The sequence below is a fragment of the Leuresthes tenuis genome, unplaced genomic scaffold, assembly GCF_036924035.1.
Source record: "Leuresthes tenuis unplaced genomic scaffold, fLeuTen1.0.hap1 SCAF_7, whole genome shotgun sequence".
NCBI lineage: Eukaryota > Metazoa > Chordata > Actinopteri > Atheriniformes > Atherinopsidae > Leuresthes > Leuresthes tenuis.
The window spans coordinates 21,506,772-21,527,857 of NW_027325361.1; the positions used below are offsets into that span (position 1 = coordinate 21,506,772).

General features: G+C 44.2%; 2 protein-coding genes across 8 annotated transcripts; one reads left to right on the top strand and one right to left on the bottom strand.

Annotated features, from left to right (window-relative positions):
• The first annotated feature begins 183 nt into the window (after window positions 1-183).
• On the top strand, window positions 184-17,547 carry dnm3a (dynamin 3a). 5 transcript variants are annotated; one of them, XM_072389867.1, is made up of 21 exons: window positions 184-786; window positions 1,939-2,012; window positions 2,269-2,418; window positions 2,501-2,704; window positions 2,961-3,059; window positions 3,901-4,061; window positions 4,141-4,283; window positions 4,375-4,510; window positions 4,646-4,713; window positions 4,812-4,950; window positions 5,037-5,123; window positions 5,225-5,295; window positions 5,392-5,452; window positions 6,100-6,126; window positions 6,892-7,005; window positions 11,658-11,767; window positions 14,310-14,421; window positions 15,040-15,198; window positions 15,529-15,752; window positions 15,844-15,993; window positions 17,153-17,276. In XM_072389867.1, the coding sequence occupies exons 1-21, from the start codon at window positions 626-628 to the stop codon at window positions 17,184-17,186; spliced, it is 2,484 nt and encodes an 827-aa protein (XP_072245968.1). In that variant the 5' UTR covers window positions 184-625; the 3' UTR covers window positions 17,187-17,276. The 5 variants fall into 5 exon arrangements, with proteins under 5 accessions (XP_072245968.1, XP_072245970.1, XP_072245969.1 ...); XM_072389869.1 differs by lacking the exon at window positions 15,844-15,993; XM_072389868.1 differs by lacking the exon at window positions 6,100-6,126.
• An 898-nt stretch (window positions 17,548-18,445) lies between these two features.
• pigc (phosphatidylinositol glycan anchor biosynthesis, class C) lies at window positions 18,446-21,071 on the bottom strand. Of its 3 annotated transcripts, XM_072389873.1 has the most exons (4): window positions 20,713-21,071; window positions 20,095-20,141; window positions 19,762-19,993; window positions 18,447-19,674 (listed from the first exon to the last, which is right to left on the bottom strand). In XM_072389873.1, the coding sequence occupies exons 3-4, from the start codon at window positions 19,987-19,989 to the stop codon at window positions 19,018-19,020; spliced, it is 885 nt and encodes a 294-aa protein (XP_072245974.1). In that variant the 5' UTR covers window positions 19,990-19,993; window positions 20,095-20,141; window positions 20,713-21,071; the 3' UTR covers window positions 18,447-19,017. The 3 variants fall into 3 exon arrangements, with proteins under 3 accessions (XP_072245975.1, XP_072245974.1, XP_072245973.1); XM_072389874.1 differs by lacking the exon at window positions 20,095-20,141 and having other exon boundaries at window positions 18,446-19,674; XM_072389872.1 differs by lacking the exon at window positions 20,095-20,141 and having other exon boundaries at window positions 18,448-19,674; window positions 20,717-21,070.
• Window positions 21,072-21,086: the final 15 nt, after the last annotated feature.

Below are 21,086 nucleotides of genomic sequence, written 5' to 3' on the forward strand. Positions count from 1 at the left end.
CTGATGCGATACCCTACCCACACTGGATGTGTGGGCTCTTAAATAGCCGTTGGCCAAAGGAGCGAGCGCATTTTGGGTGTCTGGTAATTGGCTATGAAGTTTGTCTGTCTTCTGTTTGTGGGAGGTGGGGGGGTTACCAACTTACCGACTCGCTTATCAACGCGCATGCGCAGAGAACTTCAATCCGTTAGCTGTCAAACCAGAACGTTTTCCTACTGTCCATGGACCAAACGCAGCGCTGCGGCGAGTGTCTGAAATGTGTCCAGAGTTGAAGGTAAACGACTCGATACAGACATTTGGAGTCTGAACAGAAGAAAAATGCCTTTAGCGAGCTTTTTTGGAGGAGCTGGGTTCTTTGAGAACAACTGTGGACACTATCGTCGTAGCAAGATCCACTTACTCTGAAGTGCTAACGGCTGGAGAAGTTGCGGACCTTTAAAAGTAAGCGCCGACCCTCACCAAGAGTACTTTCTACAAGTTCCTTCCATTCGAATTCCAAAAATGAAAGTATAATGTCAAGTAACCACCAAGTATGATCGTTACGCTGTTAACTGGTGAGAATTAGAACCGAGGGGGACTATATCGAAAAGGGGGCTGGACAGATTGGAGCTGTTCTCCTGTTGCGATGGGCAACCCCGGGATGGAGGAGCTGATCCCGTTGGTCAACCGCCTCCAAGATGCCCTGAACGAAGTGGGGCAGAGCTGCAGCCTCCACCTGCCCCAGATCGCCGTGGTGGGCGGTCAGAGCGCAGGCAAGAGCTCCGTGCTGGAAAACTTTGTGGGCAGGTAAGCCGCATACATTCAACTCTGACGTGCAAAAAGTACCTGCACGTGAGTGCGTTTTTAGATGTCGGTTGGCTCGGTTGAGAAAAAATTCCATTATGGCACAACTTTTATGTTCAGATTTCCCTGTTAAACCATTGTTTAAAAGTTATTCCCAATTATGACTGAATGAATAGTTAAGATAAAAGATAAAGCATGTACGTGACCCGGTGATAAGGACGTGCTCAATATTTCCCGAAACGAGACAAGGACTTGCAACTGGACTGTGTTGCCACTTTGTGTATCGTGGAATCGACCCAAGCATCATGGAAACTTTTTTTGCTGGTCTGAAGTGGCGGATGCCACAAATGGCAGTGGTTGTGGGACAGGAATCAGAGCAGTGGTTCATCTCAGATAAGCACAGGTTTCAGTGGGGCCGAGGCTGACATGAGTCCTGAGGCACAGAAGAGGCTAACCTAAGTTCAGCTGAGCAGGACAAAGCTTTGTTTTGTTAGGTCTTTCTTAGGCTTTTAAGAAATGTCGTGCTCCTCCAGAAAAAAAAAAAAAAAAAGCAGCTTATTCGTGGGTTGTTCGGGTAAATTTGGAAGGCAACAGAGTTGGTTTTGTGTGTGATGAGCCTCAGTTTGTGTGCCTGTATGTGGAGATTTCGTCGCATAACTCTGTTCATTGTCTCAGCTTGGACTTTGTTATGATTGTTGGACTCCACTAGCAGTTTGATCTGAGACAGGATGCAATAAAACTAACTTCCTGAATAGGATTTTAATAGGAAAGAGGAGGGCTTTTTTTTCACCCTGTGCGTTCTATTTCCACACCATCACATCTGCTTTCAGCTCTGAATGTTTACATTGATGATAGCAAAGCTTTTCTTGGCCTTTGGGAGTTTTTAAATGAAAACTAGTGCATTTGTTGCAGAGCACTCAATGTAAGCTCACTGATGAGCTCACTGATGAACAGTATGATGATTTAATCATCATCACAGTTTCAGTGCAGTGGTCACTGCTGCGTGTGCCCAGTTTGAAATGATTAGAAGAGATGCTGCCGGACTCATGTCTCAGATTAACACACGAATTGCATCGCTGGCTGCTGTCGGGCTTTGCCTTTGTTTCCATGTGTACGGATATATTCTTTTCCAACTCAGTCTTTCTCATCTAACAGAGACTTCCTCCCACGGGGTTCAGGGGTTGTCACTCGCAGACCTTTAATCCTCCAGCTGCTAAATTCAAACACAGGTAACTGCTTGTGCAGCTCACTTCCAATTTCTAGTGTTTATCCAAAGATACCACAAGGTGGCAGTGTGATAGCTTACATCTCAGTGCTTGAGTCATTATTTAATACAAGTCTTATGAAGTTAATGTTTCCTACATGTTTTGCTTGTAAATATATAGGCCGATAGATATTATGGAAGTACTCACAAACTTATGATCACATTGTGAACTTTCAGTTGTACTAATGCTTTTTCCTTCTACCATGTGTGTGACTTTCCAGAATATGGTGAATTCTTCCACTGTAAAGGAAAGAAGTTCACAGATTTCGATGAGATCCGCAAAGAAATTGAGTCAGAGACGCGCCGACTCACGGGATCGAATAAAGGCATTTCTCCTGTTCCCATCAGCCTACGGATTTACTCCCCTCATGGTAACACAGAGTGTGCTTGTGTGTTTCTCATGACATTTTTTTTGGCATGGCGATGACGTGAGCTTTATCTCTGTGTTTACAGTGCTGAACCTCACTCTTGTGGACCTGCCCGGGATCACCAAGGTGCCTGTTGGGGACCAGCCAGCAGACATCGAGTACCAGATACGAGACATTATCATGCAATATATCTGCAAGGAAAACTGTCTCATTCTGGCCGTCACACCTGCTAACACTGACTTGGCAAACTCTGATGCGCTTAAATTGGCCAAAGATGTGGACCCACAAGGTAAGCAGCACATGTGTGGAGGATGACTGTTATAGAGCTATTATTGTCTACTGATTGGAACTCTACATGTTCCTGTCTTTATTACATTTTATTGATATTTTTTTTGCAATAACAAAGTAAAATAAAGTCAAACGTCAAACAAAAATATAAAGTGATATATTTGACATACTATAAAAACCTGTAAAAAAAAAACAACAGCAAACAAACATATTTCCACTGGTTTTATACGAGCAAAAATGATGTTATCTTTTCTTAGGTCAGCGCACAATCGGTGTAATCACAAAGCTGGACCTGATGGACAAAGGAACTGATGCCAGGGAAATACTGGAGAACAGGTTGCTTCCCCTACGCAGAGGTGTGCTGGCTTTGTGTGGATGTGTTGAGACTGCGAGCGGCAATCAGTACACAAAAGAGCCTGTTAGAGAGGACTGACACAGTGGCTGTCTGTGATCACTCGCCCTCAACCAGGCCTAGCTGGCCATAACCTATATATGACTTTGCTGATGTGCCACTGAGTGTGCGTCTGTCTGTGCACATTAATTCTTTTGTGTACATATGCAAGAGATGGAGGGCAAGAAATGATGTAATCGATAGCTCTGGTTTGTGTGGCGGCCTGAAGTAAAAAAAAAAAAGTCTAACAAGGGGGGGGGGGGGGTCCTATCGGCACCAGCTTGCCTGTTGGTGAGTAAAAGTTTGTGCTTTGTATGTGTGTGCGCCTGTGAGAGGGAGCGGAAAGGAGACAGGCTTGGAAAAAGTGAACCCTGAAAGTTCCCGGGGAAGTGCACAGACTGGGTAAAGCAGCACCAGGTGCAGGGTCCTTCATGCTTCTATTCCGGTACAAATGCATTAACCACGGAAGGCCACTGATATAACTGCTCTGGTAGCAGCATTGGGCTTAAGCATTAGATATGAAGTCTGGTGTTATTACCGCTATTGCTGCACTCAGTTACGGGATTTAGCCCCTTCCATGCAACATGCTTTGCTGTTGCAGAAACACACATTTCCTGCTTGTACTATATGCCACAGTCATAACGGAACAAAAGGCAGCGTGGGAAGAGTACCCAAGCAGACATCAGAAAATGCAAGTTGAGTTTGTGTTACATGAAAGGCTTTTCTCCTTTCTTATGCTGCACATTGTCGGGGCAGCTTGCAGTGATCACATGCTGTTCGTTCCCCCTTCACCTCTTTCTCCCAAGGCTACGTAGGGGTGGTGAACCGCAGTCAGAAGGACATTGATGGTAAAAAAGACATTACGGCAGCTCTGGAGTCGGAGAGGAAGTTCTTCCTGTCCCATTCGGCCTACAAGCACATGGCCGAACGCATGGGGACCCCACATTTACAAAGAATACTTAACCAGGTTCAAAATACATACACATACACACTCACATTGGGTTATAAGTACATAATGTGTATGTATTGACAGTTCCTATTTGCAGCAACTGACAAACCACATCCGGGACACACTGCCATCCTTCCGTGGTCATCTGCAGAGCCAGCTTCTGGCCTTGAATAAAGAGGCAGAGGAGTACAGGCAGTATAGTCCCGACGATCCTGCGAGGAGGACCAAGACACTGCTACAGTCAGTCAGTCATTCTGTGTCTGCCAACTCGTTCTGTTTGTGTGTAGCCTCTATTTTTCTTTCCCCATGTCTGCGTGTTTCTTTTCTCCAGGTTAGTTCAACGCTTGGCTGTTGACTTTGAGAAACTAATTGAGGGCTCTGGTGACAAAATAGACACAGTTAGTCTGTCAGGAGGTGCGAGGATCAATAAAATCTTCCACGAGCGCTTCCCGTATGAGCTCGTGAAGGTGTGTGCGACTCCAGGTTTGATTTGTGTTTATCTAGCCGTACAGCAGTGCTTTGTGTTAATTTTGCATTCATTCTGCTCTCATCCATCTCTAAGTCCCCTACTCTGACTTCTGATTTATCATGCATGTCTTAAGATTAAGTCTGATGAGAGGAAGCTGCGGAGGGAGATCAACTACGCTATCAGAAACATACATGGCGTCAGGTGCAGTACAGAGTTCAGAACATACGTGTGGAGGGCTTTTACTGTCCATCATTCACTGTTTGTTTTTTTTTATTTGATTTATTTTCTTTTCCCAACAGGACAGGCTTATTCACTCCTGACATGGCCTTTGAAACTATAGTGAAGAAACAAATCTCAAGTATAAAAGGGCCATGTATTAAATTTGTTGACATGGTCAGTCAGGAACTAATTACCACGGTGTACCATTGTATCAGCAAGGTATGAGCCTGCTTGTGTCATAAACACATTCTAGCACGTGCAGTATAGTCACACGGTGTAATTTTCTGCTGTTTTTCCCTCTGCAGCTCAGCTGCTTTCCAAAACTGCGCGATGAGACGGAGAGAATTATTATCACTGAGATACGGGAACAAGAGAGCAAATGCAGAGACCAGGTCGCTCACACACATTTACACAGTGCAATCAAAACATAGATGCAGATAACTCGGCTCCATTGACATTTTTTCTCCAGCTGATGTATGTCTCCCTTGTTCAGGCCATGTTGCTTATTGACATCCAGATCGCCTACATAAACACCAAACATGAAGACTTTGTTGGCTTCACGAAGTGAGTGACCTCTTCTCTTTTAAAGTTAGCAGAAACAAAATGTGTATAAAAACTAACTTGACTGACTGAACATTACGTGTTATTTATCCCTCTCAGTTCCCAGCAGGTGCCGAATCAAAGCACCGCGAAGGCTGTTGCACGGATTGCAGGGAACCAGGTGAGGTTGCATCATCACCCTCAGGCCAAAAGTGCATGAAAGTGATTACTTTAAATTGCATTTACTTATCAGAATTATGTATCCACGTGTTGGAAAAAAGACACACCTCTGTATTTGTGCACAACTGCATCCAAAAGCTCAAAAAGTGATTTTTACAGCAGTGGGAAAGGGTATGAACTTTTCAAAGTTACGTCACCATCCCATATGTTAGCCATTAATCTGCATTAATCTGCGTTCATAGCCACAGATAAATCAGAGTTTTTGTGAAGTTGTTGAGCCGGGTTTTGGGGTCCAGCAGTGCAGCTGTAATTGTTTTTGGCTTTTCACGGAACTCAAGTCAAGCAAAAAATAGGCATTTTTTGATTTATGTGCAGCGCATTTATGTGAACGTGGGGAAAATTAAAAACACTGTCCCAGTTTGATTGTGTTACAGCAGCAGCCTTGATGTATGATGCTGATGATGTTGAGCAGCAGCACTTTGTAGCCACAGCTTAGAAAAATGAAAAAGAATGTCAGTTATTTTATATACAGTCTCTCATGCAGCTTTTATAATAGTTAATTTAGAAAAGATCAACATAAACTCCCCAAAATGTAAGTATAAATGAACTCCACGTTAATGTTGCTACTTCATCTCCTGTTTTCTCCAGGGTGGGGCCCATCCCTCAAGGCTAATAGTAGGACACCAATCTCTTAAAGCCTTCTCTTTACCGCTGCCTCTGCTGACATTGTGTGTGTTCAGGATTCAAGCTTAAGGGTTGTGGGTTAACATGCCACCGATTGGAGAAAACGTGCACTCTGTCGAAATGGCTTCTTCTATCTCTCTAAATCTGATAAATCTGATCACCTGCAACTGACTCGCTGCTAATGTCGCAAATCTCTTTGACTCTTTTCTTGTTCACAGTACCTTCTCTGCTCTAATGTGATAATCTTTATTTTTTAACTGTTCCTCTGTTCCATAAATACATACAGATGTTTAAAAACAAAAAAAAAGTTACTCATTTCCTGGATGTATATGTCATATCTTGGCATGATGTCACATTTCCTGTAGCTTTACTCATGACACATCTTTCCTCTACAGTGCCTTGCCTGTCAGCCCTGCCTGGTCTCTTCCATCCTGTTTTCTCCAGATGTGATGTAGCTACTCCTGCGTCTAAGCTTACTGTGTTGTCCTCTATCTATATATCTTGTGCTCTCTTTGATCAGTTCTGCCCAACTTGTGGTCAGTGAAATGTTCTGGTGATTGTGCCAACCTGCCAGACTGCATAACATGCATTTCACAAGTTTTCCACTCTTTTTTTTTTTTTCCCCTCCTCTATTAACTGTTTCACTTTCAGGCCTTCATAGGAGTTATAGCTTCCTACAAACCTGTCCTTTCAACACTTCTCTGCCGGTCTTGTCAGTGTTGTCATGTCAGCTCTTTCTCCCTGGCTGCTGTGCAGGTCATACGCAAGGGCTGGCTGACCATCACCAACATTGGCATCATGAAAGGCGGAGCCAAGGAATACTGGTTCATCCTCTCTGCAGAAAGCCTGTCCTGGTTCAAAGATAACGAGGTGAGGCCCTCACTTTCTTTTATTACCTATTAAGTTGTTTTTCTTCTTCTTATGCTCACTTATCACGACAACCGTGGTGAGGACTGGCATGATAGCTCTTCAATATGATTGAAAGCAGCGAAGCCAAAACACAGCGGCCCAGACTGTTCATCACAAGTTTATTAAAGCAAATCACAACTTGAAAAGGCATGTTAAGTGGTAGAGTCAAGTAGAAGAGAAATCCCTTATCTTATTGTTGTCAGAGTTTGAAAAAAAGCTGCAGCCGTCTAATTGAAGAAGGTGTCAGTGCTTTTCTGATGTCAGTGGGGCTGCCATCTGTCTGCCTGTCTGTGCCTGCTGTACAGGAGCAGAAGGTCTGCACAGCAAGTGTAGACAGGCAGACACACCACAACAGTCTCATCCGGTCACAGCTGATGTTGTTGGAAGAGGAAACGACCGAATATCGGGATGGAAATCAGAAGTGGGGAAATATGCTCCAGCATTAATACATGGACACAAACAAGCGTCTGTAAACGTTCCCATCTCAGTGATTAGAGATATTTGTGATGTTGATATTCCTGAGGTGTGGGAGCCTTTATTGTTTAATGAACTACTAATGGAGTGGCTGGTCGAAACATTTATTGGAATCCTTTCACAAATGCAGCACTTGAATGGCCGGAGGACCATGTTGTTAAACTAAACAAAGCGGCACCATCGTTATGGAAATATTCTGAACCCATTGCATGCACAACTGTTGCTTTTCTCTCTTGCCACCTGGACCTGCAACTGACCCCCACCCCTTCCCCCATTCATTCCTCTGACACCCGCCCTCCCCCTTTCCTCCTGCTCTCCCCTCTCTCTTCCCCCTTACTCCTCCTTTTCTTTCCTCTTCTGGGAGTTGAGGCATTTGGAGCGGCTCACTTTGACACAGCTGGAGCTGCCCCAAGCCAAACTAAGACGCACACACAGCTCACGCAAACACACACAGTGGACAGAGTTGTATATACAGTATACACTACACATGCAAGCTCTGATGTAAACAAAGTGTCATGCAAATAGCAGAGAAAAATATACACTCGCTCAGACAGACACATGGTCACTTTTCAGGTAAACAATAGATCGCTTGAACACAGTGTTCCAGACACAGCCCCAGGCATGTATATTCTACACACACAGTGTTATAGGTTTCCCTTTTGTTGTCATTCCCTTACTGAGCATTTACAGATAAACTCACTGCTACACAGGCACAGGGAATCTGCAAGAAATAATACAGAAAGACGCAGGCAAATGTCTTTCAATCGCATCAGAAGAAGAAAATCTAGCTGCATGCAGGTCACAATAAATCACACATGCTTCACTATTAGAATATGTCTATCTAAACCTTATCATTTTACTTCAGTCTCGATGGATTTGTCATTAGTTAATCTTTGCATCCCTACACTGTTGTAAAGCTTATCAGTTGTTGGTGTTTGGAAGGCCTGAGTACATTGTCAGTCATGGGTGTTATAACAGGAGATCAGATCTACTGACTTTGTGTGGGCGCACACACACACACACACACACACACACAGGTCACACCAGCCAAGCTTCTGCTTCTTCTCTCTCACAGTTCCCGCTCTCATAACTTCCCGCCCACTACCTCCACAGACATTTCTTTTTTCTTTGACTGCTGCCCCCTTTTGCCCCCTTTTCCTTTCTCTTCTTTCTGCCTCTGTTGCCTTTTACTCCTCCTTACTCTGCCTCTTTCTGTCTGTCTCACCCTCTGTCCCCCCCCCCCCCCACTTCTCTGTGGTTGGCAGTCTCCCTGGGACTGTGCACATTCCTGGCTGGAAAATCTGAAGCTTTGTCCAAACACCAGCGTCCAAGATCTGCTCAGAGAAATCCCACATGGCTGTTTCTACACTGCAGACCTCCTCTTTTTGACCCCCCCCCCTCTAACTCCTCCACAGCGTCTCTCAATAACTCCCCCTCTTCTTCATCCCCAAAATCTACCCTTTCCCTCACCATTCCTGAGTCGATTACCTCCACACTCACAGTTTTTTTCTTTCCTTTGAGGCTGTGCATTACATCTGCTTTCTATGCACTAAAGTATTGATACCCTACACTGACCTCATACTGAGAGTGCAGAGTTTAATCTCCACAGCACAGAGCAGACATACATTCCTTCACCCCTCGGCCGCCAGGACTCCACCAAGCAGCCTGAAGAAAAACAGACGGCCCATGCCTATACACTCAATCTACATGGGCTCCTCTGTGTGTATGTGCATGTGTGAGGCCTGTTCCATATCTCAAATCCATTAGTCTGTAGGAAGGCGGGAGGGGGGGCGCCCTGATGTATGATTCTTCACGACCACCCTGACATCGCTGAAAATGTGACACACACAAGCATGCAGACACATATACATACATGCTTATAGAAAGCAGTGCCACAATGTCTGTGAATGCAACATTGTCAATCAGATGCACATGCAAAAACTGCGTGAAACAAATGTTGAGTTTCAAGGTTCTATACAATAAATGCATATAGACTATGCCCAGCTAACTACCTGGTTTGTAGTTTTCCTAGTTTTAGACTGGAAGATTTGAACCCTCTCATGGTTGCCTGTAAACTTCTCTGGCTTAAACATTTACCTGCTCTTTACAAAGACACTTAATTCAAGCTCAAAAATGCTGCAAAATGGACGAGATATTTCTTGACCCAGTGTAGAATTGGTAACAACGTTTGGAGAAATCATTGTTGTTAAAAGTGAATGCACATTTAAAGACATCTGCACAGTAAACATGAGAGAATACGAAACCCTATATTTGCCTCCGTTTAGAGAACATGCAGGTTTCCGTGTTGTCCTGAGTCTTGTGTTTGAGCAGATGTTATTAGTGTGGGCTGCTGAGGCACTTCCATGCACAGTCTAACCAATGTGCAGACTACTGTACACCAGAAAGATCCTGAACAGGTAGTCTGAACACTGGGATGACGGAGCAGGACCCTTTTTCACTTTGTCTTCTCTTCAGACTTGCTTTTTCCTTCTCCGACTGTTTGCTAGCAGTCTCGCCTGATGTGGAGAGTTGTCAAAAAGGTTTCCTCTGATATTCTGTTCTTTTTCCATTATCCGGTGTCAGCGCTTGGTCGCAGTGTAAGCGGTCTACACACACATCAGAGACATCCAGGCCAATGGCTGTCCCTCTTGTAGAGATGTTAGCGTATCGGGTCGGCCGTCCGCAGGACTGTGTCCCGGCGTAGTATCCAGTCTTGACGTGGCACATTCACTCATTTAGCTAGGGATCTGCCTGTCCACTCAGGGAAGGCATAAGGAAATAAGGGGAGTGAGAGAAGGAGAGAGAGTTAGGGAGGAACTTAGCAGCCATATAAGGGTTGATGGGACCCATGGGGAATCAACTTTTGGACTGGTCTGGAGTTTCTCCCCATTTCTGCTGCACACTCTCTCCTGCTCTCTATGTTCCTCAAAGTTTCCTTGACTACTTTTGCAATTTCACCCCCTTCTATTCCTCTATCCACCTCTTTCCCTCCTCTTCCTCTCTTTCTCATCTCTACTTTCTATTTTCTACTCCATCCGAGCACCCTATACTCACTCCAGTCTCCTCCTCCTCTGTCTAAAGCGATCCCAGATGTTGCTGTGTGAGCGCCAATCGCGTTCTGTCATTTCTTTTTTTCGACATCTGTTACAGGAAGTGGGCCTCTTTGGAAAAAAGGGAAAGGGGAGCAAAGGAAGAGAGTCGAAGGGTTCAGGGGAGCACTGTGAGAGGGAAGATTGAAATGTACTGTCACATCTCATCCCTTGTGCGGGCACTTGCTGAAACGTGGGCACATATGAGCACATCTTTACACATGCTCCGTAGCGCAGACAAGATTTAGGACACTCTTTCTGCGGAGGCCAGTCGTTCTCATTACTACATCCATGGCTGTTCCTATTACTAAACTCTCTGGAAGGCCTCAACCCAAAGGTTAGTCAGAGGGAGCAGGCTGGGCAAGAGAGACAAGGGGGAAGGGCTTCACTTTAGGAGAAATGTTGTGTTAGAGCTTGACTCTGAGTAATGACTTTCACATGTGGGCCCGGCTTCTTTTGCTTTTCTTTTTTCCTTTTTTTTTTCTAACTGCTTCTCTCATTGCTTTCCTCCCTGTTTCAGGTCTCTGTTGTACTCTGCCTCCATACTGTCTGGTTCTCCTCACATCGGTCTCTCCACTCCTCCAACTGTTCTCTGTCATTCATTAGACAGACAACAGTTGGAGGATGATGGAGGGTGATGACAGACTATAGACTTATGGCATCTTTTTGCCTTTGTCTTTCTTCCTTCTCTTTCCTCTCTCTTTTACCTGTTTGTGGGTTGTTAATGTGAAACACAGTGTCAGGCAGAAACATCTTATATGAACTCAGATGCTCTTATAGTACAGTGGTCCACATGTCCTGCCTGCCTCACCTCGCCCTCTGAAACTTTTCCCATTACAGTTCAAGTTTCTTGGCCCTTCACTCTACTCTCGGCGCAGTCTGAAAATTATTTACTACCAGACACGACTTTTTATCTTTAGCCCCCAAGTGAACTGGCCTCAGTCTCGGTTGTTTCTTGCTATCAACACTGATGCAGTCTCTCTGTGATGTAATATTTTACCCTGCATACCTCTGTCAAATTTTTATCTCTCCGTACTCTGTCTTTTCCAGGAGAAGGAGAAGAAGTACATGCTTCCTCTGGACAACTTAAAGCTCAGAGATGTGGAAAAGGGTTTCATGTCCAGCAAATTTGTCTTTGCTATCTTCAACACAGAGTTAAGGTTTGTGTGCGTGACTGTGTGTGTGTGTGTGTGTGTGTGTGTGTTTTTTAATGTCTGAAACTGTTTGGTGAGTGAGTCAGAAAAGGGAGTTTGTGCCCTTGTCACCTGCTTGCTGAAGGTTTTGTGATACTTTACAAGGGTGGGTTTTTCAGTTGAGGAAAAGGGAGGAGATGTTAGAATGGTGTTTTGCCCTTCTTCTGACCTCTTTCATTCAACTTTGCCATCTGAACTGAAAGGATATGCAGTGGGTACTGGAAAGTATGCCAGGCTCTTTAGGGCAGGGCAGCGTTTGCTTGTGCTGGGCTAACGTGTGCGAAACAGAGACAAAGCAAGAGGAAAGAGGCCAAGAGTGTTTAGAAGCTGGAGCTGACCCAAAGCATGCATGATTGTACCAAGCATGTGGGCTTTGTTTATAATTCTATGCTATGTTGCATTTGGACACACAAACCAGATTTGTGAGTGTATGCATGCGTTTGTACAGGCGTGTATATGCCTTCGCAAACAGTGTGCGTATCGACCACAGCATACCGACGGCAGGCTCATTAAGCAGCTAATCAAAGCCAGAGAGCTTGGATCAGAGATGAGGCTGCTCTTGTTTGGAAAGAATTGCTCGACTCACCACAAAAAGGAGGGAGAGAGAAGAATTGGAAGAGTTGAGAGGAGAAAAAAGCGGGAGAGAGAGTATCAGAGCCATCGGCCAGGAATGTGTCAAAGTCAGTCCTGTGGCGCCCCTCTACCCCCTCTCCCCTTTGCTGCACCCTCATACTCTCTGTTTCTCTTTCTGTGTGTCTGTGTGTGTCTGTGTGTGTTTTTTTTGGGAGGGGGGCACACTGGCATTGTCCCTGTCTGACAGTAATCAAAAACCTTAGGAAACTTCAAATCTGGAGCGGTCGGGGCTCTGTAGAAATTCCTCTAGATGGGTGAAAAAGCTCACTAGCCATTAGCTGAGGGTTGGATCATAAATACAGTAAAGATGACCAGATCGAAATGTTGATCTCAGTAATAAATCAGCCTAAAGAACAATTTTATTGTGTGTTCAGCGGCATGTAGGGATGTTAGTGTCTTGATTGTAGTTAACTAGCACTCTAGTATTGTCATGGTTGGCCTGGCTCCATGTCTGTTAGTCACCACACCCTGACTTAATAGCCTCACCCATCCTAGACCACTCATGAGCACACAAACTGGAATCATATTTCTTGATCCTTCTATATAACTCTCCTTGCCTACAGTATATCTGGTTTCTCTCGCTATCTCCGTTGTTTCTCACACAAAGCTTTCACATATTTGAGGTTAATTGCTGTGTGTTCAGAATGTGAGAGGGGAACAACAAAACAACTGAGTGATTAAAGAAAAATGTCTAACAGATGGGCCACAGCCTGCTCCAGAGCCTTTGCTCATGTCTTACTTTGCCGTGTCGGCTCCACAGCCAGAGCATAGGGATGGTTGTATGGACTGAACGGGGCTGTGAGAGCAAACACAAAGGATAGGCAGAGCGGGAAAAAAAAAACACATTTTGCACCAAAGGAAGTCCGTCATGTCAAGCACTGTGTTAGGGGAGAAATAATTTAAATGGCTTATAATGTGCAGGTATGTGCCTGTATGTTTAATGACCGTAAGGGCTTTGGTTTGTCCGTGTGGACCATTCTTCATTTTCTGTTTGATTACAGCATTTTTCATGTCATTCTGGGGAGTCTCTGATAAGTCTTTTTTCTAAGTATATTTTTGGGCTTTACATTAAAGCTAATGGCCTCTGTTCCCCCTGACCTTAGACTAGGCTGTGACATTTGTACTACGTTTGGGATGTTTTGGTCTATTGGCAAAAATCGCACATAAACAGTCAATTCACGGTGATCTCTGAAGAGTGCCGACACACTTCTCTCTACAACACCTCAACTTTCTAAATGTCTGTCAGCTGAGTTACAAAATAAAAATGTTATTACTATGTTGTTATCTGTCTATAACATGTAGCACATCTTGGATTGTAGTTGATACTGCAGCAATATCACGTCCCTTTATAGATTAAGGAAGTATTGAATTGAATTGCTCTGAATAAAGAAGGAACATTTGTAACACACAGTCTCGCGGGATGACTTGAATTAAGGAGTAAAGCTTTTCAGATTCCATTTACTGTGTAAAACAGGAATAAACAGTAGTCACAATTTGTAATTATATGCAAATGAAATAAAAAAAAAAACATTCTTGTGTACAAAGAAAATAGTTCTTTAAATGTGTTTACATGTTACAGATGAAGGTGATTAGCACTTCACCCTAACTGATATTTGGGTTGTCACCTAATTAACTGTAGATCTGGCACAAAGTTCACAGAAAAGAGTTTGTCTTATTTTGGATTGTAGTTGACAAATCTAAAGTTTTGATAATTTAACAGCAATAGTAATCTAATAGAGACCTGTACAAATAGAGGCATTTTTTTCCCAACTTATGAAAGATGAAGCGTACATTTCTCTGTATCGTGGACATACTCTTTTAAATGTTTGGAATGTCTATTTTTGAAAACATCTTACGGGACTGTAATGAATTGCAGGAACGTGTATAAGGACTACAAATGCCTGGAGCTGGCCTGTAACACTCAGGAGGAGTTGGACAGCTGGAAGGCATCTTTGCTACGGGCCGGAGTTTACCCAGAGAGAGTCGCCGTCAGTACTTTAACCCCTTATTCAAACTAATTAAAACCAAGCCTGACCTTAGCTGCACGGTTTGGGGGGGGATGCACCTGCCTGCAACGTACCTTTTGTGTCACATGAACTCGTTGCCTTTGCTAACCTCAAACTCTGGCCGCAACCTCGTACCCCTCTCTCTCCATGTTCCCCCTTCTCTCCCCCGCCAAAGCGAAAAAGCAAGTCCCCCACCCCTTCCATCCCTCTCTGTCGTTGGCTCTTTAGCCCGCATTCTTGGCCCATGATGTCACTGCAATATGCGTGTATGTGTGTGTGTGTTATAGTCTGTTTCTAATCAGCAGTTCCCCGTCTCTCACCCTCTCCCCCTTTTCTTTCTTCTGCCCACTTCTCCTTGCCTCCCTCTTTTGTGTTCCCTCTGTTCTGCTCCTCTTGTCCTTCTCCCCTCCAATGTATGTCTTCCCGCCATCAACAGTATAGATGACACGATACAGCAATACACACGAGCTTCACAGTTTTTCTGGCTGTGTTATTTCCCACTGGCATTACAAAATGTTAACATCATTTAGTGAAGATGCAAACCCTTTCTGTGTTGTATGTGTTGTACTTTATGTCCCAGCTTTCCTGTATGTCACATAGGTGGATGGGCAGGGAAATGGACCTGAAAAATTCATAGATCCCCAGCTGGAGCGTCAAGTGGAGATCATTCGTAATCTGGTTGACTCCTACATGAGCATCATCTACAAGACCATCAGGGATTTAATGCCAAAGACCATTATGCACCTCATGATCAACAATGTAAGCTATGTAGACCACGCTGTTGAGTAATACTCCTTTTTGTCTTCTACCAACTGAAAAGCTTCCCGAGGGTTCAGGATTAGTCGCTCTTGTTCCCTCTCTGTTTCTGAAGCTTTTTGGAGTAACTTTGTTTGACAACCATCTCTCTCGTAGTCTTTATTCCTTTGTCAAACACACGTGTATTCAGAGTTTGAGAACAATTAGATCACAAGACTGGAAATTTAAAAAAAAAGACAACTTTTAACAATTTAGTCAGAATACTGAAAGAGTGTTAAAATTCACTTTTGTGTCCAGTTAAACTTGTCACAGCAGTATGAAATCCCTCTGTAGGTGAAGGAGTTCATTAGCTCGGAGCTCTTGGCACAGCTCTACGCTCTGGGGGAATGCTCAGCGCTGATGGATGAGTCACCAGAGCAGCAGCAGCACCGTGAGGAAGTGCTCCGCAAACACTCTGCCCTGAAGGAGGCGCTCGCTGTCATTGGAGATATCTCCACCTCCACCTGCACCACTCCTCTTCCTCCACCTGTGGACTCCTCCTGGATACAGCCTCCAAGGTGCAGCACACAGCTTCGCAAACAAGCAGGAGTGCAGTGAATAAATGTGTGATAGCGAGGGCTGTCACTTAACCGTCTCCTCTCTTCTCAGCTCAAGTTTTCCTAAAAACACAGTGGCTGGTGGCAAGCCAGTGATCCGTGACCATGCTCCACCTGTTCCTCACACTAGACCAAGAGCTTTCCCTGACAGCTTTCAGCAGCTAACTAGTCAACAGAACCGTGCAGCAACCAATGTGCCAAGGTGACCCAGAAACCAGAGAAATTAGGCCCTGAAACGTGACCTCTGCTGTCATTGTGACCTCCTGGTTCTGGCATTCAGCTATACGGTCTCACCAATGCACGATCGGCCCGTTCCTGCAGAGGCACGAAGTAGAGAGAGCTGATATTTGAGCTGGGTGGGGGTCTGCTGGAAAAATGTGTTTCTCATATTCCCCTTCCCACCAGCCTCAGTAGACAGGAGTTCTCTCTGTGCAGCTTTCTACTGGAGCCAGAAACAACAGTCTGAGACTTTTGTCAAGTTTTCATCTTTACATTAACCCCCCCTCATTCTTTTTTTCTCCAAGCATGCATTTGTTTTATTGCCTTTCTCAGTTTCCCTCACGCAGTAACGGTTATTTTTCCTTTTTCCCCCATGTGCCTTTTTCTTCACTTCTCCTCTTTCACTGGTTCCTCCCCTGCTTTTGGCCCGTCTCTCATTTTTCTCACTGCCTCATTTCCTCTGTGCTCTCCAATGGTTTCTTAGGTTCTTTCCCGCACTCACTCTTTCTTTTCTGGACTTTTTCTATCCAGCCTTGTGCTTCTCTACCTTTCCTATCAATATGCTATAGATGATGCTACCTCTAGAAGTCAGTTTGGTTAGTTATTCTAAGCTTTTTGATGAACACTACGTACTGACCGTGTCTTGTGTAACAATATGTCATTATGGGCAAATGGAACAATAGATATGTTCATGGAAATTGTACAAGGACCAAATGTAAACCTTTGCACTGCTACATATGGATTAGTTCTTTGTTAAATCCCATTAATCTTGTTCTCATGTTTTTTTTTTTGGTCACATTTTAAGGTTTTTCTAGTTTATGTCAGTGGTCAGTTTTTTAAAAACCCTGGAAAGCCTGTACCGTTTTAAAGAAGCAGTGGAAACACAGGCTTTCATTTGACTGTCAAGCTTCACTTATTGATTACGATGATGAGGGATCTGAGCATCACATGTTGGGTTTCCCTTTAAAAGTAAAAAGCAGCACCTTCTGACTGAAGGTATCAGTTCAGGTCCCAATTAAATGTTTTTCATCCTTTTTGTGTTGAAAAAAGATCAGGCATTTATTCCAGGTTTTCTAGTGATAGCTTTATATCATATTGAAACGTTCTGTAATAATCTGTGATGTGATCTTCCTTCTCTCCAGGCGTCAACCCCCTGCAATCCCAAACGTGAAATGAGTCTTTTCATCATAGAGTGCTCCTCTATCCATCCGCCCCTGTGGTCCCGTCAGTTCCAGCTGACCACTACCCAGAGACACCCATGACCTGTGTGATGTGTAATCCAGCTGAAGCACTTTCTTGGGCTTCTCTCTTGTCTCCTCTGGGATCTGCTGTCTGTTAAATTCACTCTGTGCAGAGCCTGTTTTGTACATAATATGACTGGCCGTAAATGCTGGAATGTGAGCAACTGTCTGCCTATTCCTCTCAGGAGGAATTATTTTGTATTAATAAAAATCCTACTTTTGAATTGTTCTACTTAATGACAACACACATGCACTGTTTTTACTGTTTGTGAATAAACTAGTGTTCTATTTTTCAAGGCGTCCTGATTTCTCAATATTTTGGGACTCCAGAGAAAACACTTTTTCGTTTGAAGCATCAATCATAGCCACCATTAGAGATTTCAGAATTCTATCAGATGCTCTCCATTTTACTGTTTGAAAAGTACATACTTACAAATATTAATGTGAGTGATTGGATTGAAAGGAATGACATGGTAGCAGAAATGACTTAACCCCTTACAGTTCGTGACGTGGAATTGTCGCGACGCGCTCTTGTCTGAGGATCTGCACTGAGGAGGCTCCGCGGCCGCGGACGGCTCGACTGAACCTTTGTGTTAAAGCCGGGCTTTATTCTCCGCTCAGTTCAAACCATGGCGCCACTGCGGTCAGGACCAGTGGCAAAGCCCGCAGCTACAACCAAGCCGAGGAGAATAGAGTTGAAGGTATGACACCTAGCGACCACTGCGCATTGTTGCCAGCCTGGCTGCATTCGTGCTCCCCGGTATCGTGACACAAATGAGTGGTAATGTGGCTGCTTACGGTGTGTCAAGTAGTGCAAGCGACTGCTGTTTAGCGAGGCGCAGCTACTTAAGGTTACACTGAAAACCAGACTGAAGACGGTGACCTCGTGTTGTTGATATTTAAATTATTTAGACAAAATTAAAAAAGTAAACAGGAACTGTGGTTACGCTCACATTGGATGCGAAACAAAGGGGAGAGTTTAATTAAGTTACAGTCAAGTTGCACAAAATAGCACGGCAAGCAGCCGCCATACTTCTCTGTGTGGTTAAAATCATTTAATTAGCGTAACAGCCGTTTTTTTTTTTTTTTTTGTCGTCTGACAAATTGTGACGTCACCGACTGGAGTTTGTGTGCTGGTGATTACAGATTTAACCGCAGTACTACATGAACACAGAAAAACGGGTCAGAAAGAAAAAACTGGCATTGTCATAAACCGTTAAACGAATTACAACTCAACAGTGAACTCATTTTCTCAGTACCGTATGTTAACAGGTGGAATGATACATATCTGGCCTGCATACAAACAATTTATTTAATTTTACTTACAGAACACAGAGGAAATACTATATCTTATTTCTTAAAATACCCCTTAGAAGTAACAGCCCTTTTTTATATTCATGCACACACACAAACCGATAAAACGCAGAACATCTCCCACAGATGATGAAAACATGATTGATATCAAACTGGTGCATAGCAACAGGTGTGTTCAGTGGTGTAGGTCAGCCCTGCAGATTAGTTCATACCCTCATTCAGTGGTCAGTACTTACAGAATAGCAGCTTCATCATTAAAAGTATCCTTATGTTTTTTCTGAATGAAAATAACAGTTTTTTTTGCTTATGACCATCCAAAATGTAAAGGTTTGTCATAAGATGTACATCATCAACAAAACTACACTATCATAGCAAAATTAGTCACAAAAATCTCAGTTTCAAATGTCAGTTTGGTCAGGAGCTGCCTCATCTACCTTAGTTTGCTCAGTGCATTAGTGAAGGAAACGGCTGAGATCTTCATGAATCTCAGCCTCATCCCAGGGTCCATGGATGTTATCTTTGTGCCTCTGCAGCCAGACGAGCAGCAAGGGACAGAGTAATGTAACGCTCACCAAGGCCAGGGATAAGAGCACGGCTCCGCCCAGAGTCTGGGACCCCAGGCCTCCTACACCTCCGATACATACTCCCACACACATCCCAGTAAACTGGCAAGGGGCATTTTCCCTCATCCTCTGCAGCAGACAGGGCCACAGAGCAAACACCAGCAGGGCACAGCTGAGCATGGCAAAGGTGTGGAGCGCACCGGGTAACCTTGAGGCCAAGCACACGGAGGCAAACAGGGCTGCGTTTAAAGAGAGGCTGCCTGGAGGGGAGGGCTGGGAGTAGGGAAACGACAGCAGGTGGGCCAGCAGCATTACAGCAGACATGGCGTACACTGTGTCGGTACTCACAGATTCTGTTAATGTTTTAAGAACTGGTGAGAAGCCAAAGGTGAAGGAAAGAAAAATAGCAGCGCTCTGTAAATCAGCAAGACGCGTGCGGGGCTCACTACATGAGTCAGTTTGAGATGTTAAAGCTTGGTGCAGTCCATAACCCAGCAGGGCACAGAGAAGGCTGGTCCACAACAACGTCTCAGGAGTCAGCAGACCCTGTGTGAAAAGACGAGGATTAATCACACATTTCATTCATTAAAGACACACTGCTGCATGAAGGCCGTAGATGTTCTATACTTGTACCTCCTCCATGTAGAGCCAGAAAGTGATAAAAATGGCCACACAAGACAGCTGCTGCCCCACAAAGCCTGCTTCTTTCACAACAGCCCAGTAGCGGTACTGCCGGATGCCCTCATTCCTTCGCAATTCCTCCAGGAACCGCTGGTCCACGTAGTTGTCAGGGAACGACTGACGTTCCCACAGCACCTTCCGCCAGGGCACTGCCTGACCTGGGGCACCATCTGGCCCCATAATCCTGATTTTTCACACACACACACACACACAAGGAGTCAGGTCTGTGGGCACTGTTAAAATCCACTGTTCAAAGTAGCTAATAGCACTTCACCAAGGATATACCTTTATGGACAAGGCCAGAACAGTATGTGGGAAGCCCCAGAAGCTGGCTGACTGTATGTGAACCAGTTAGCAATTACTTAACAAATTATTTGTAGGAATGATTAGCAAATAAATCACAGTATCCACTAAAAAAAGCAACCCCAATGTCTTTAATAGATGTTCCACTTTGTGAAATGCAGGTCCAGTTATAAGTTTTGACCTTATATGCTGAGTAATACACGTTGTTTATGAGACAGTGTGCGAACTCGGAAAAGAAAGAATGAAAACACACTACAGTAGCTTCGGCCGTTCAGTGGAACGGAAGTCTGCTAAGATCAGCACGAAGACAGCATCTATTTTATCAGAGGTTTGTCCAATGAACACGGATAAACTCTCCCGAAAGCTTAAAACGTTAAAATGTCATTCTTAATTCTTCCACTGGCGGCTCAAATGGCCAAATAAAAGACGAGGTTGAAACATCTGCAGCTGTCAGGTGAATGAACTTCGGTGTATTTTGACGGTAGATCAGCTATGACTGACTAGCTCCTCCGGTTTGATGCGACTGTAAAAGCTAAATCTGTAAAAAAAAAATAAAAAACGCTTTAAATGTCTGTGAAGTATTTAAAATGTATTACCCACTTACCGTGGCTGGGATTTTGTTCGGCGTTGTTGCTACAATCTCGTCACGTTTGTCCCGGAAGTGAAGCGCCCCGTTGTTGCTCACAGCGCCCTCTTGCGTTGCACACGTTAGAAAGCATAATGTCGACTGTCCGTCAACCAAACTGTCAGTTTTGTTTCTTTTTTTCTTGTCACAAGATGTCTGTGTTGAGCATACGTGGGCCTTACTCTATTGAAATTATAAGACCCAGTCAACATATCGGCGGGCCTTCTGAGAGGTAACCTGCAAATTTCAGATGTGCAAGTCTCATAGTTGTGATGGTTTGCCCTATTTTTAAGCATTACACTGTGCAGTGATATTCACCAACTAATCTACAGTCTATCAAAAACAGTTT

Coding starts and splice junctions, on each gene's coding strand:
- dnm3a (XM_072389867.1), top strand. CDS start 626: ATGGGCAACCCCGGGATGGAGGAGCTGATCCCGTTGGTCAACCGCCTC. Junction 4,714..4,811: donor AGAAACATACATGGCGTCAG/GTGCAGTACAGA, acceptor TTTTCCCAACAG/GACAGGCTTATTCACTCCTG. Junction 7,006..11,657: donor CCTGGTTCAAAGATAACGAG/GTGAGGCCCTCA, acceptor TGTCTTTTCCAG/GAGAAGGAGAAGAAGTACAT.
- pigc (XM_072389874.1), bottom strand. CDS start 19,989: ATGGGGCCAGATGGTGCCCCAGGTCAGGCAGTGCCCTGGCGGAAGGTG. Junction 19,675..19,761: donor TCTGGCTCTACATGGAGGAG/GTACAAGTATAG, acceptor CTTTTCACACAG/GGTCTGCTGACTCCTGAGAC.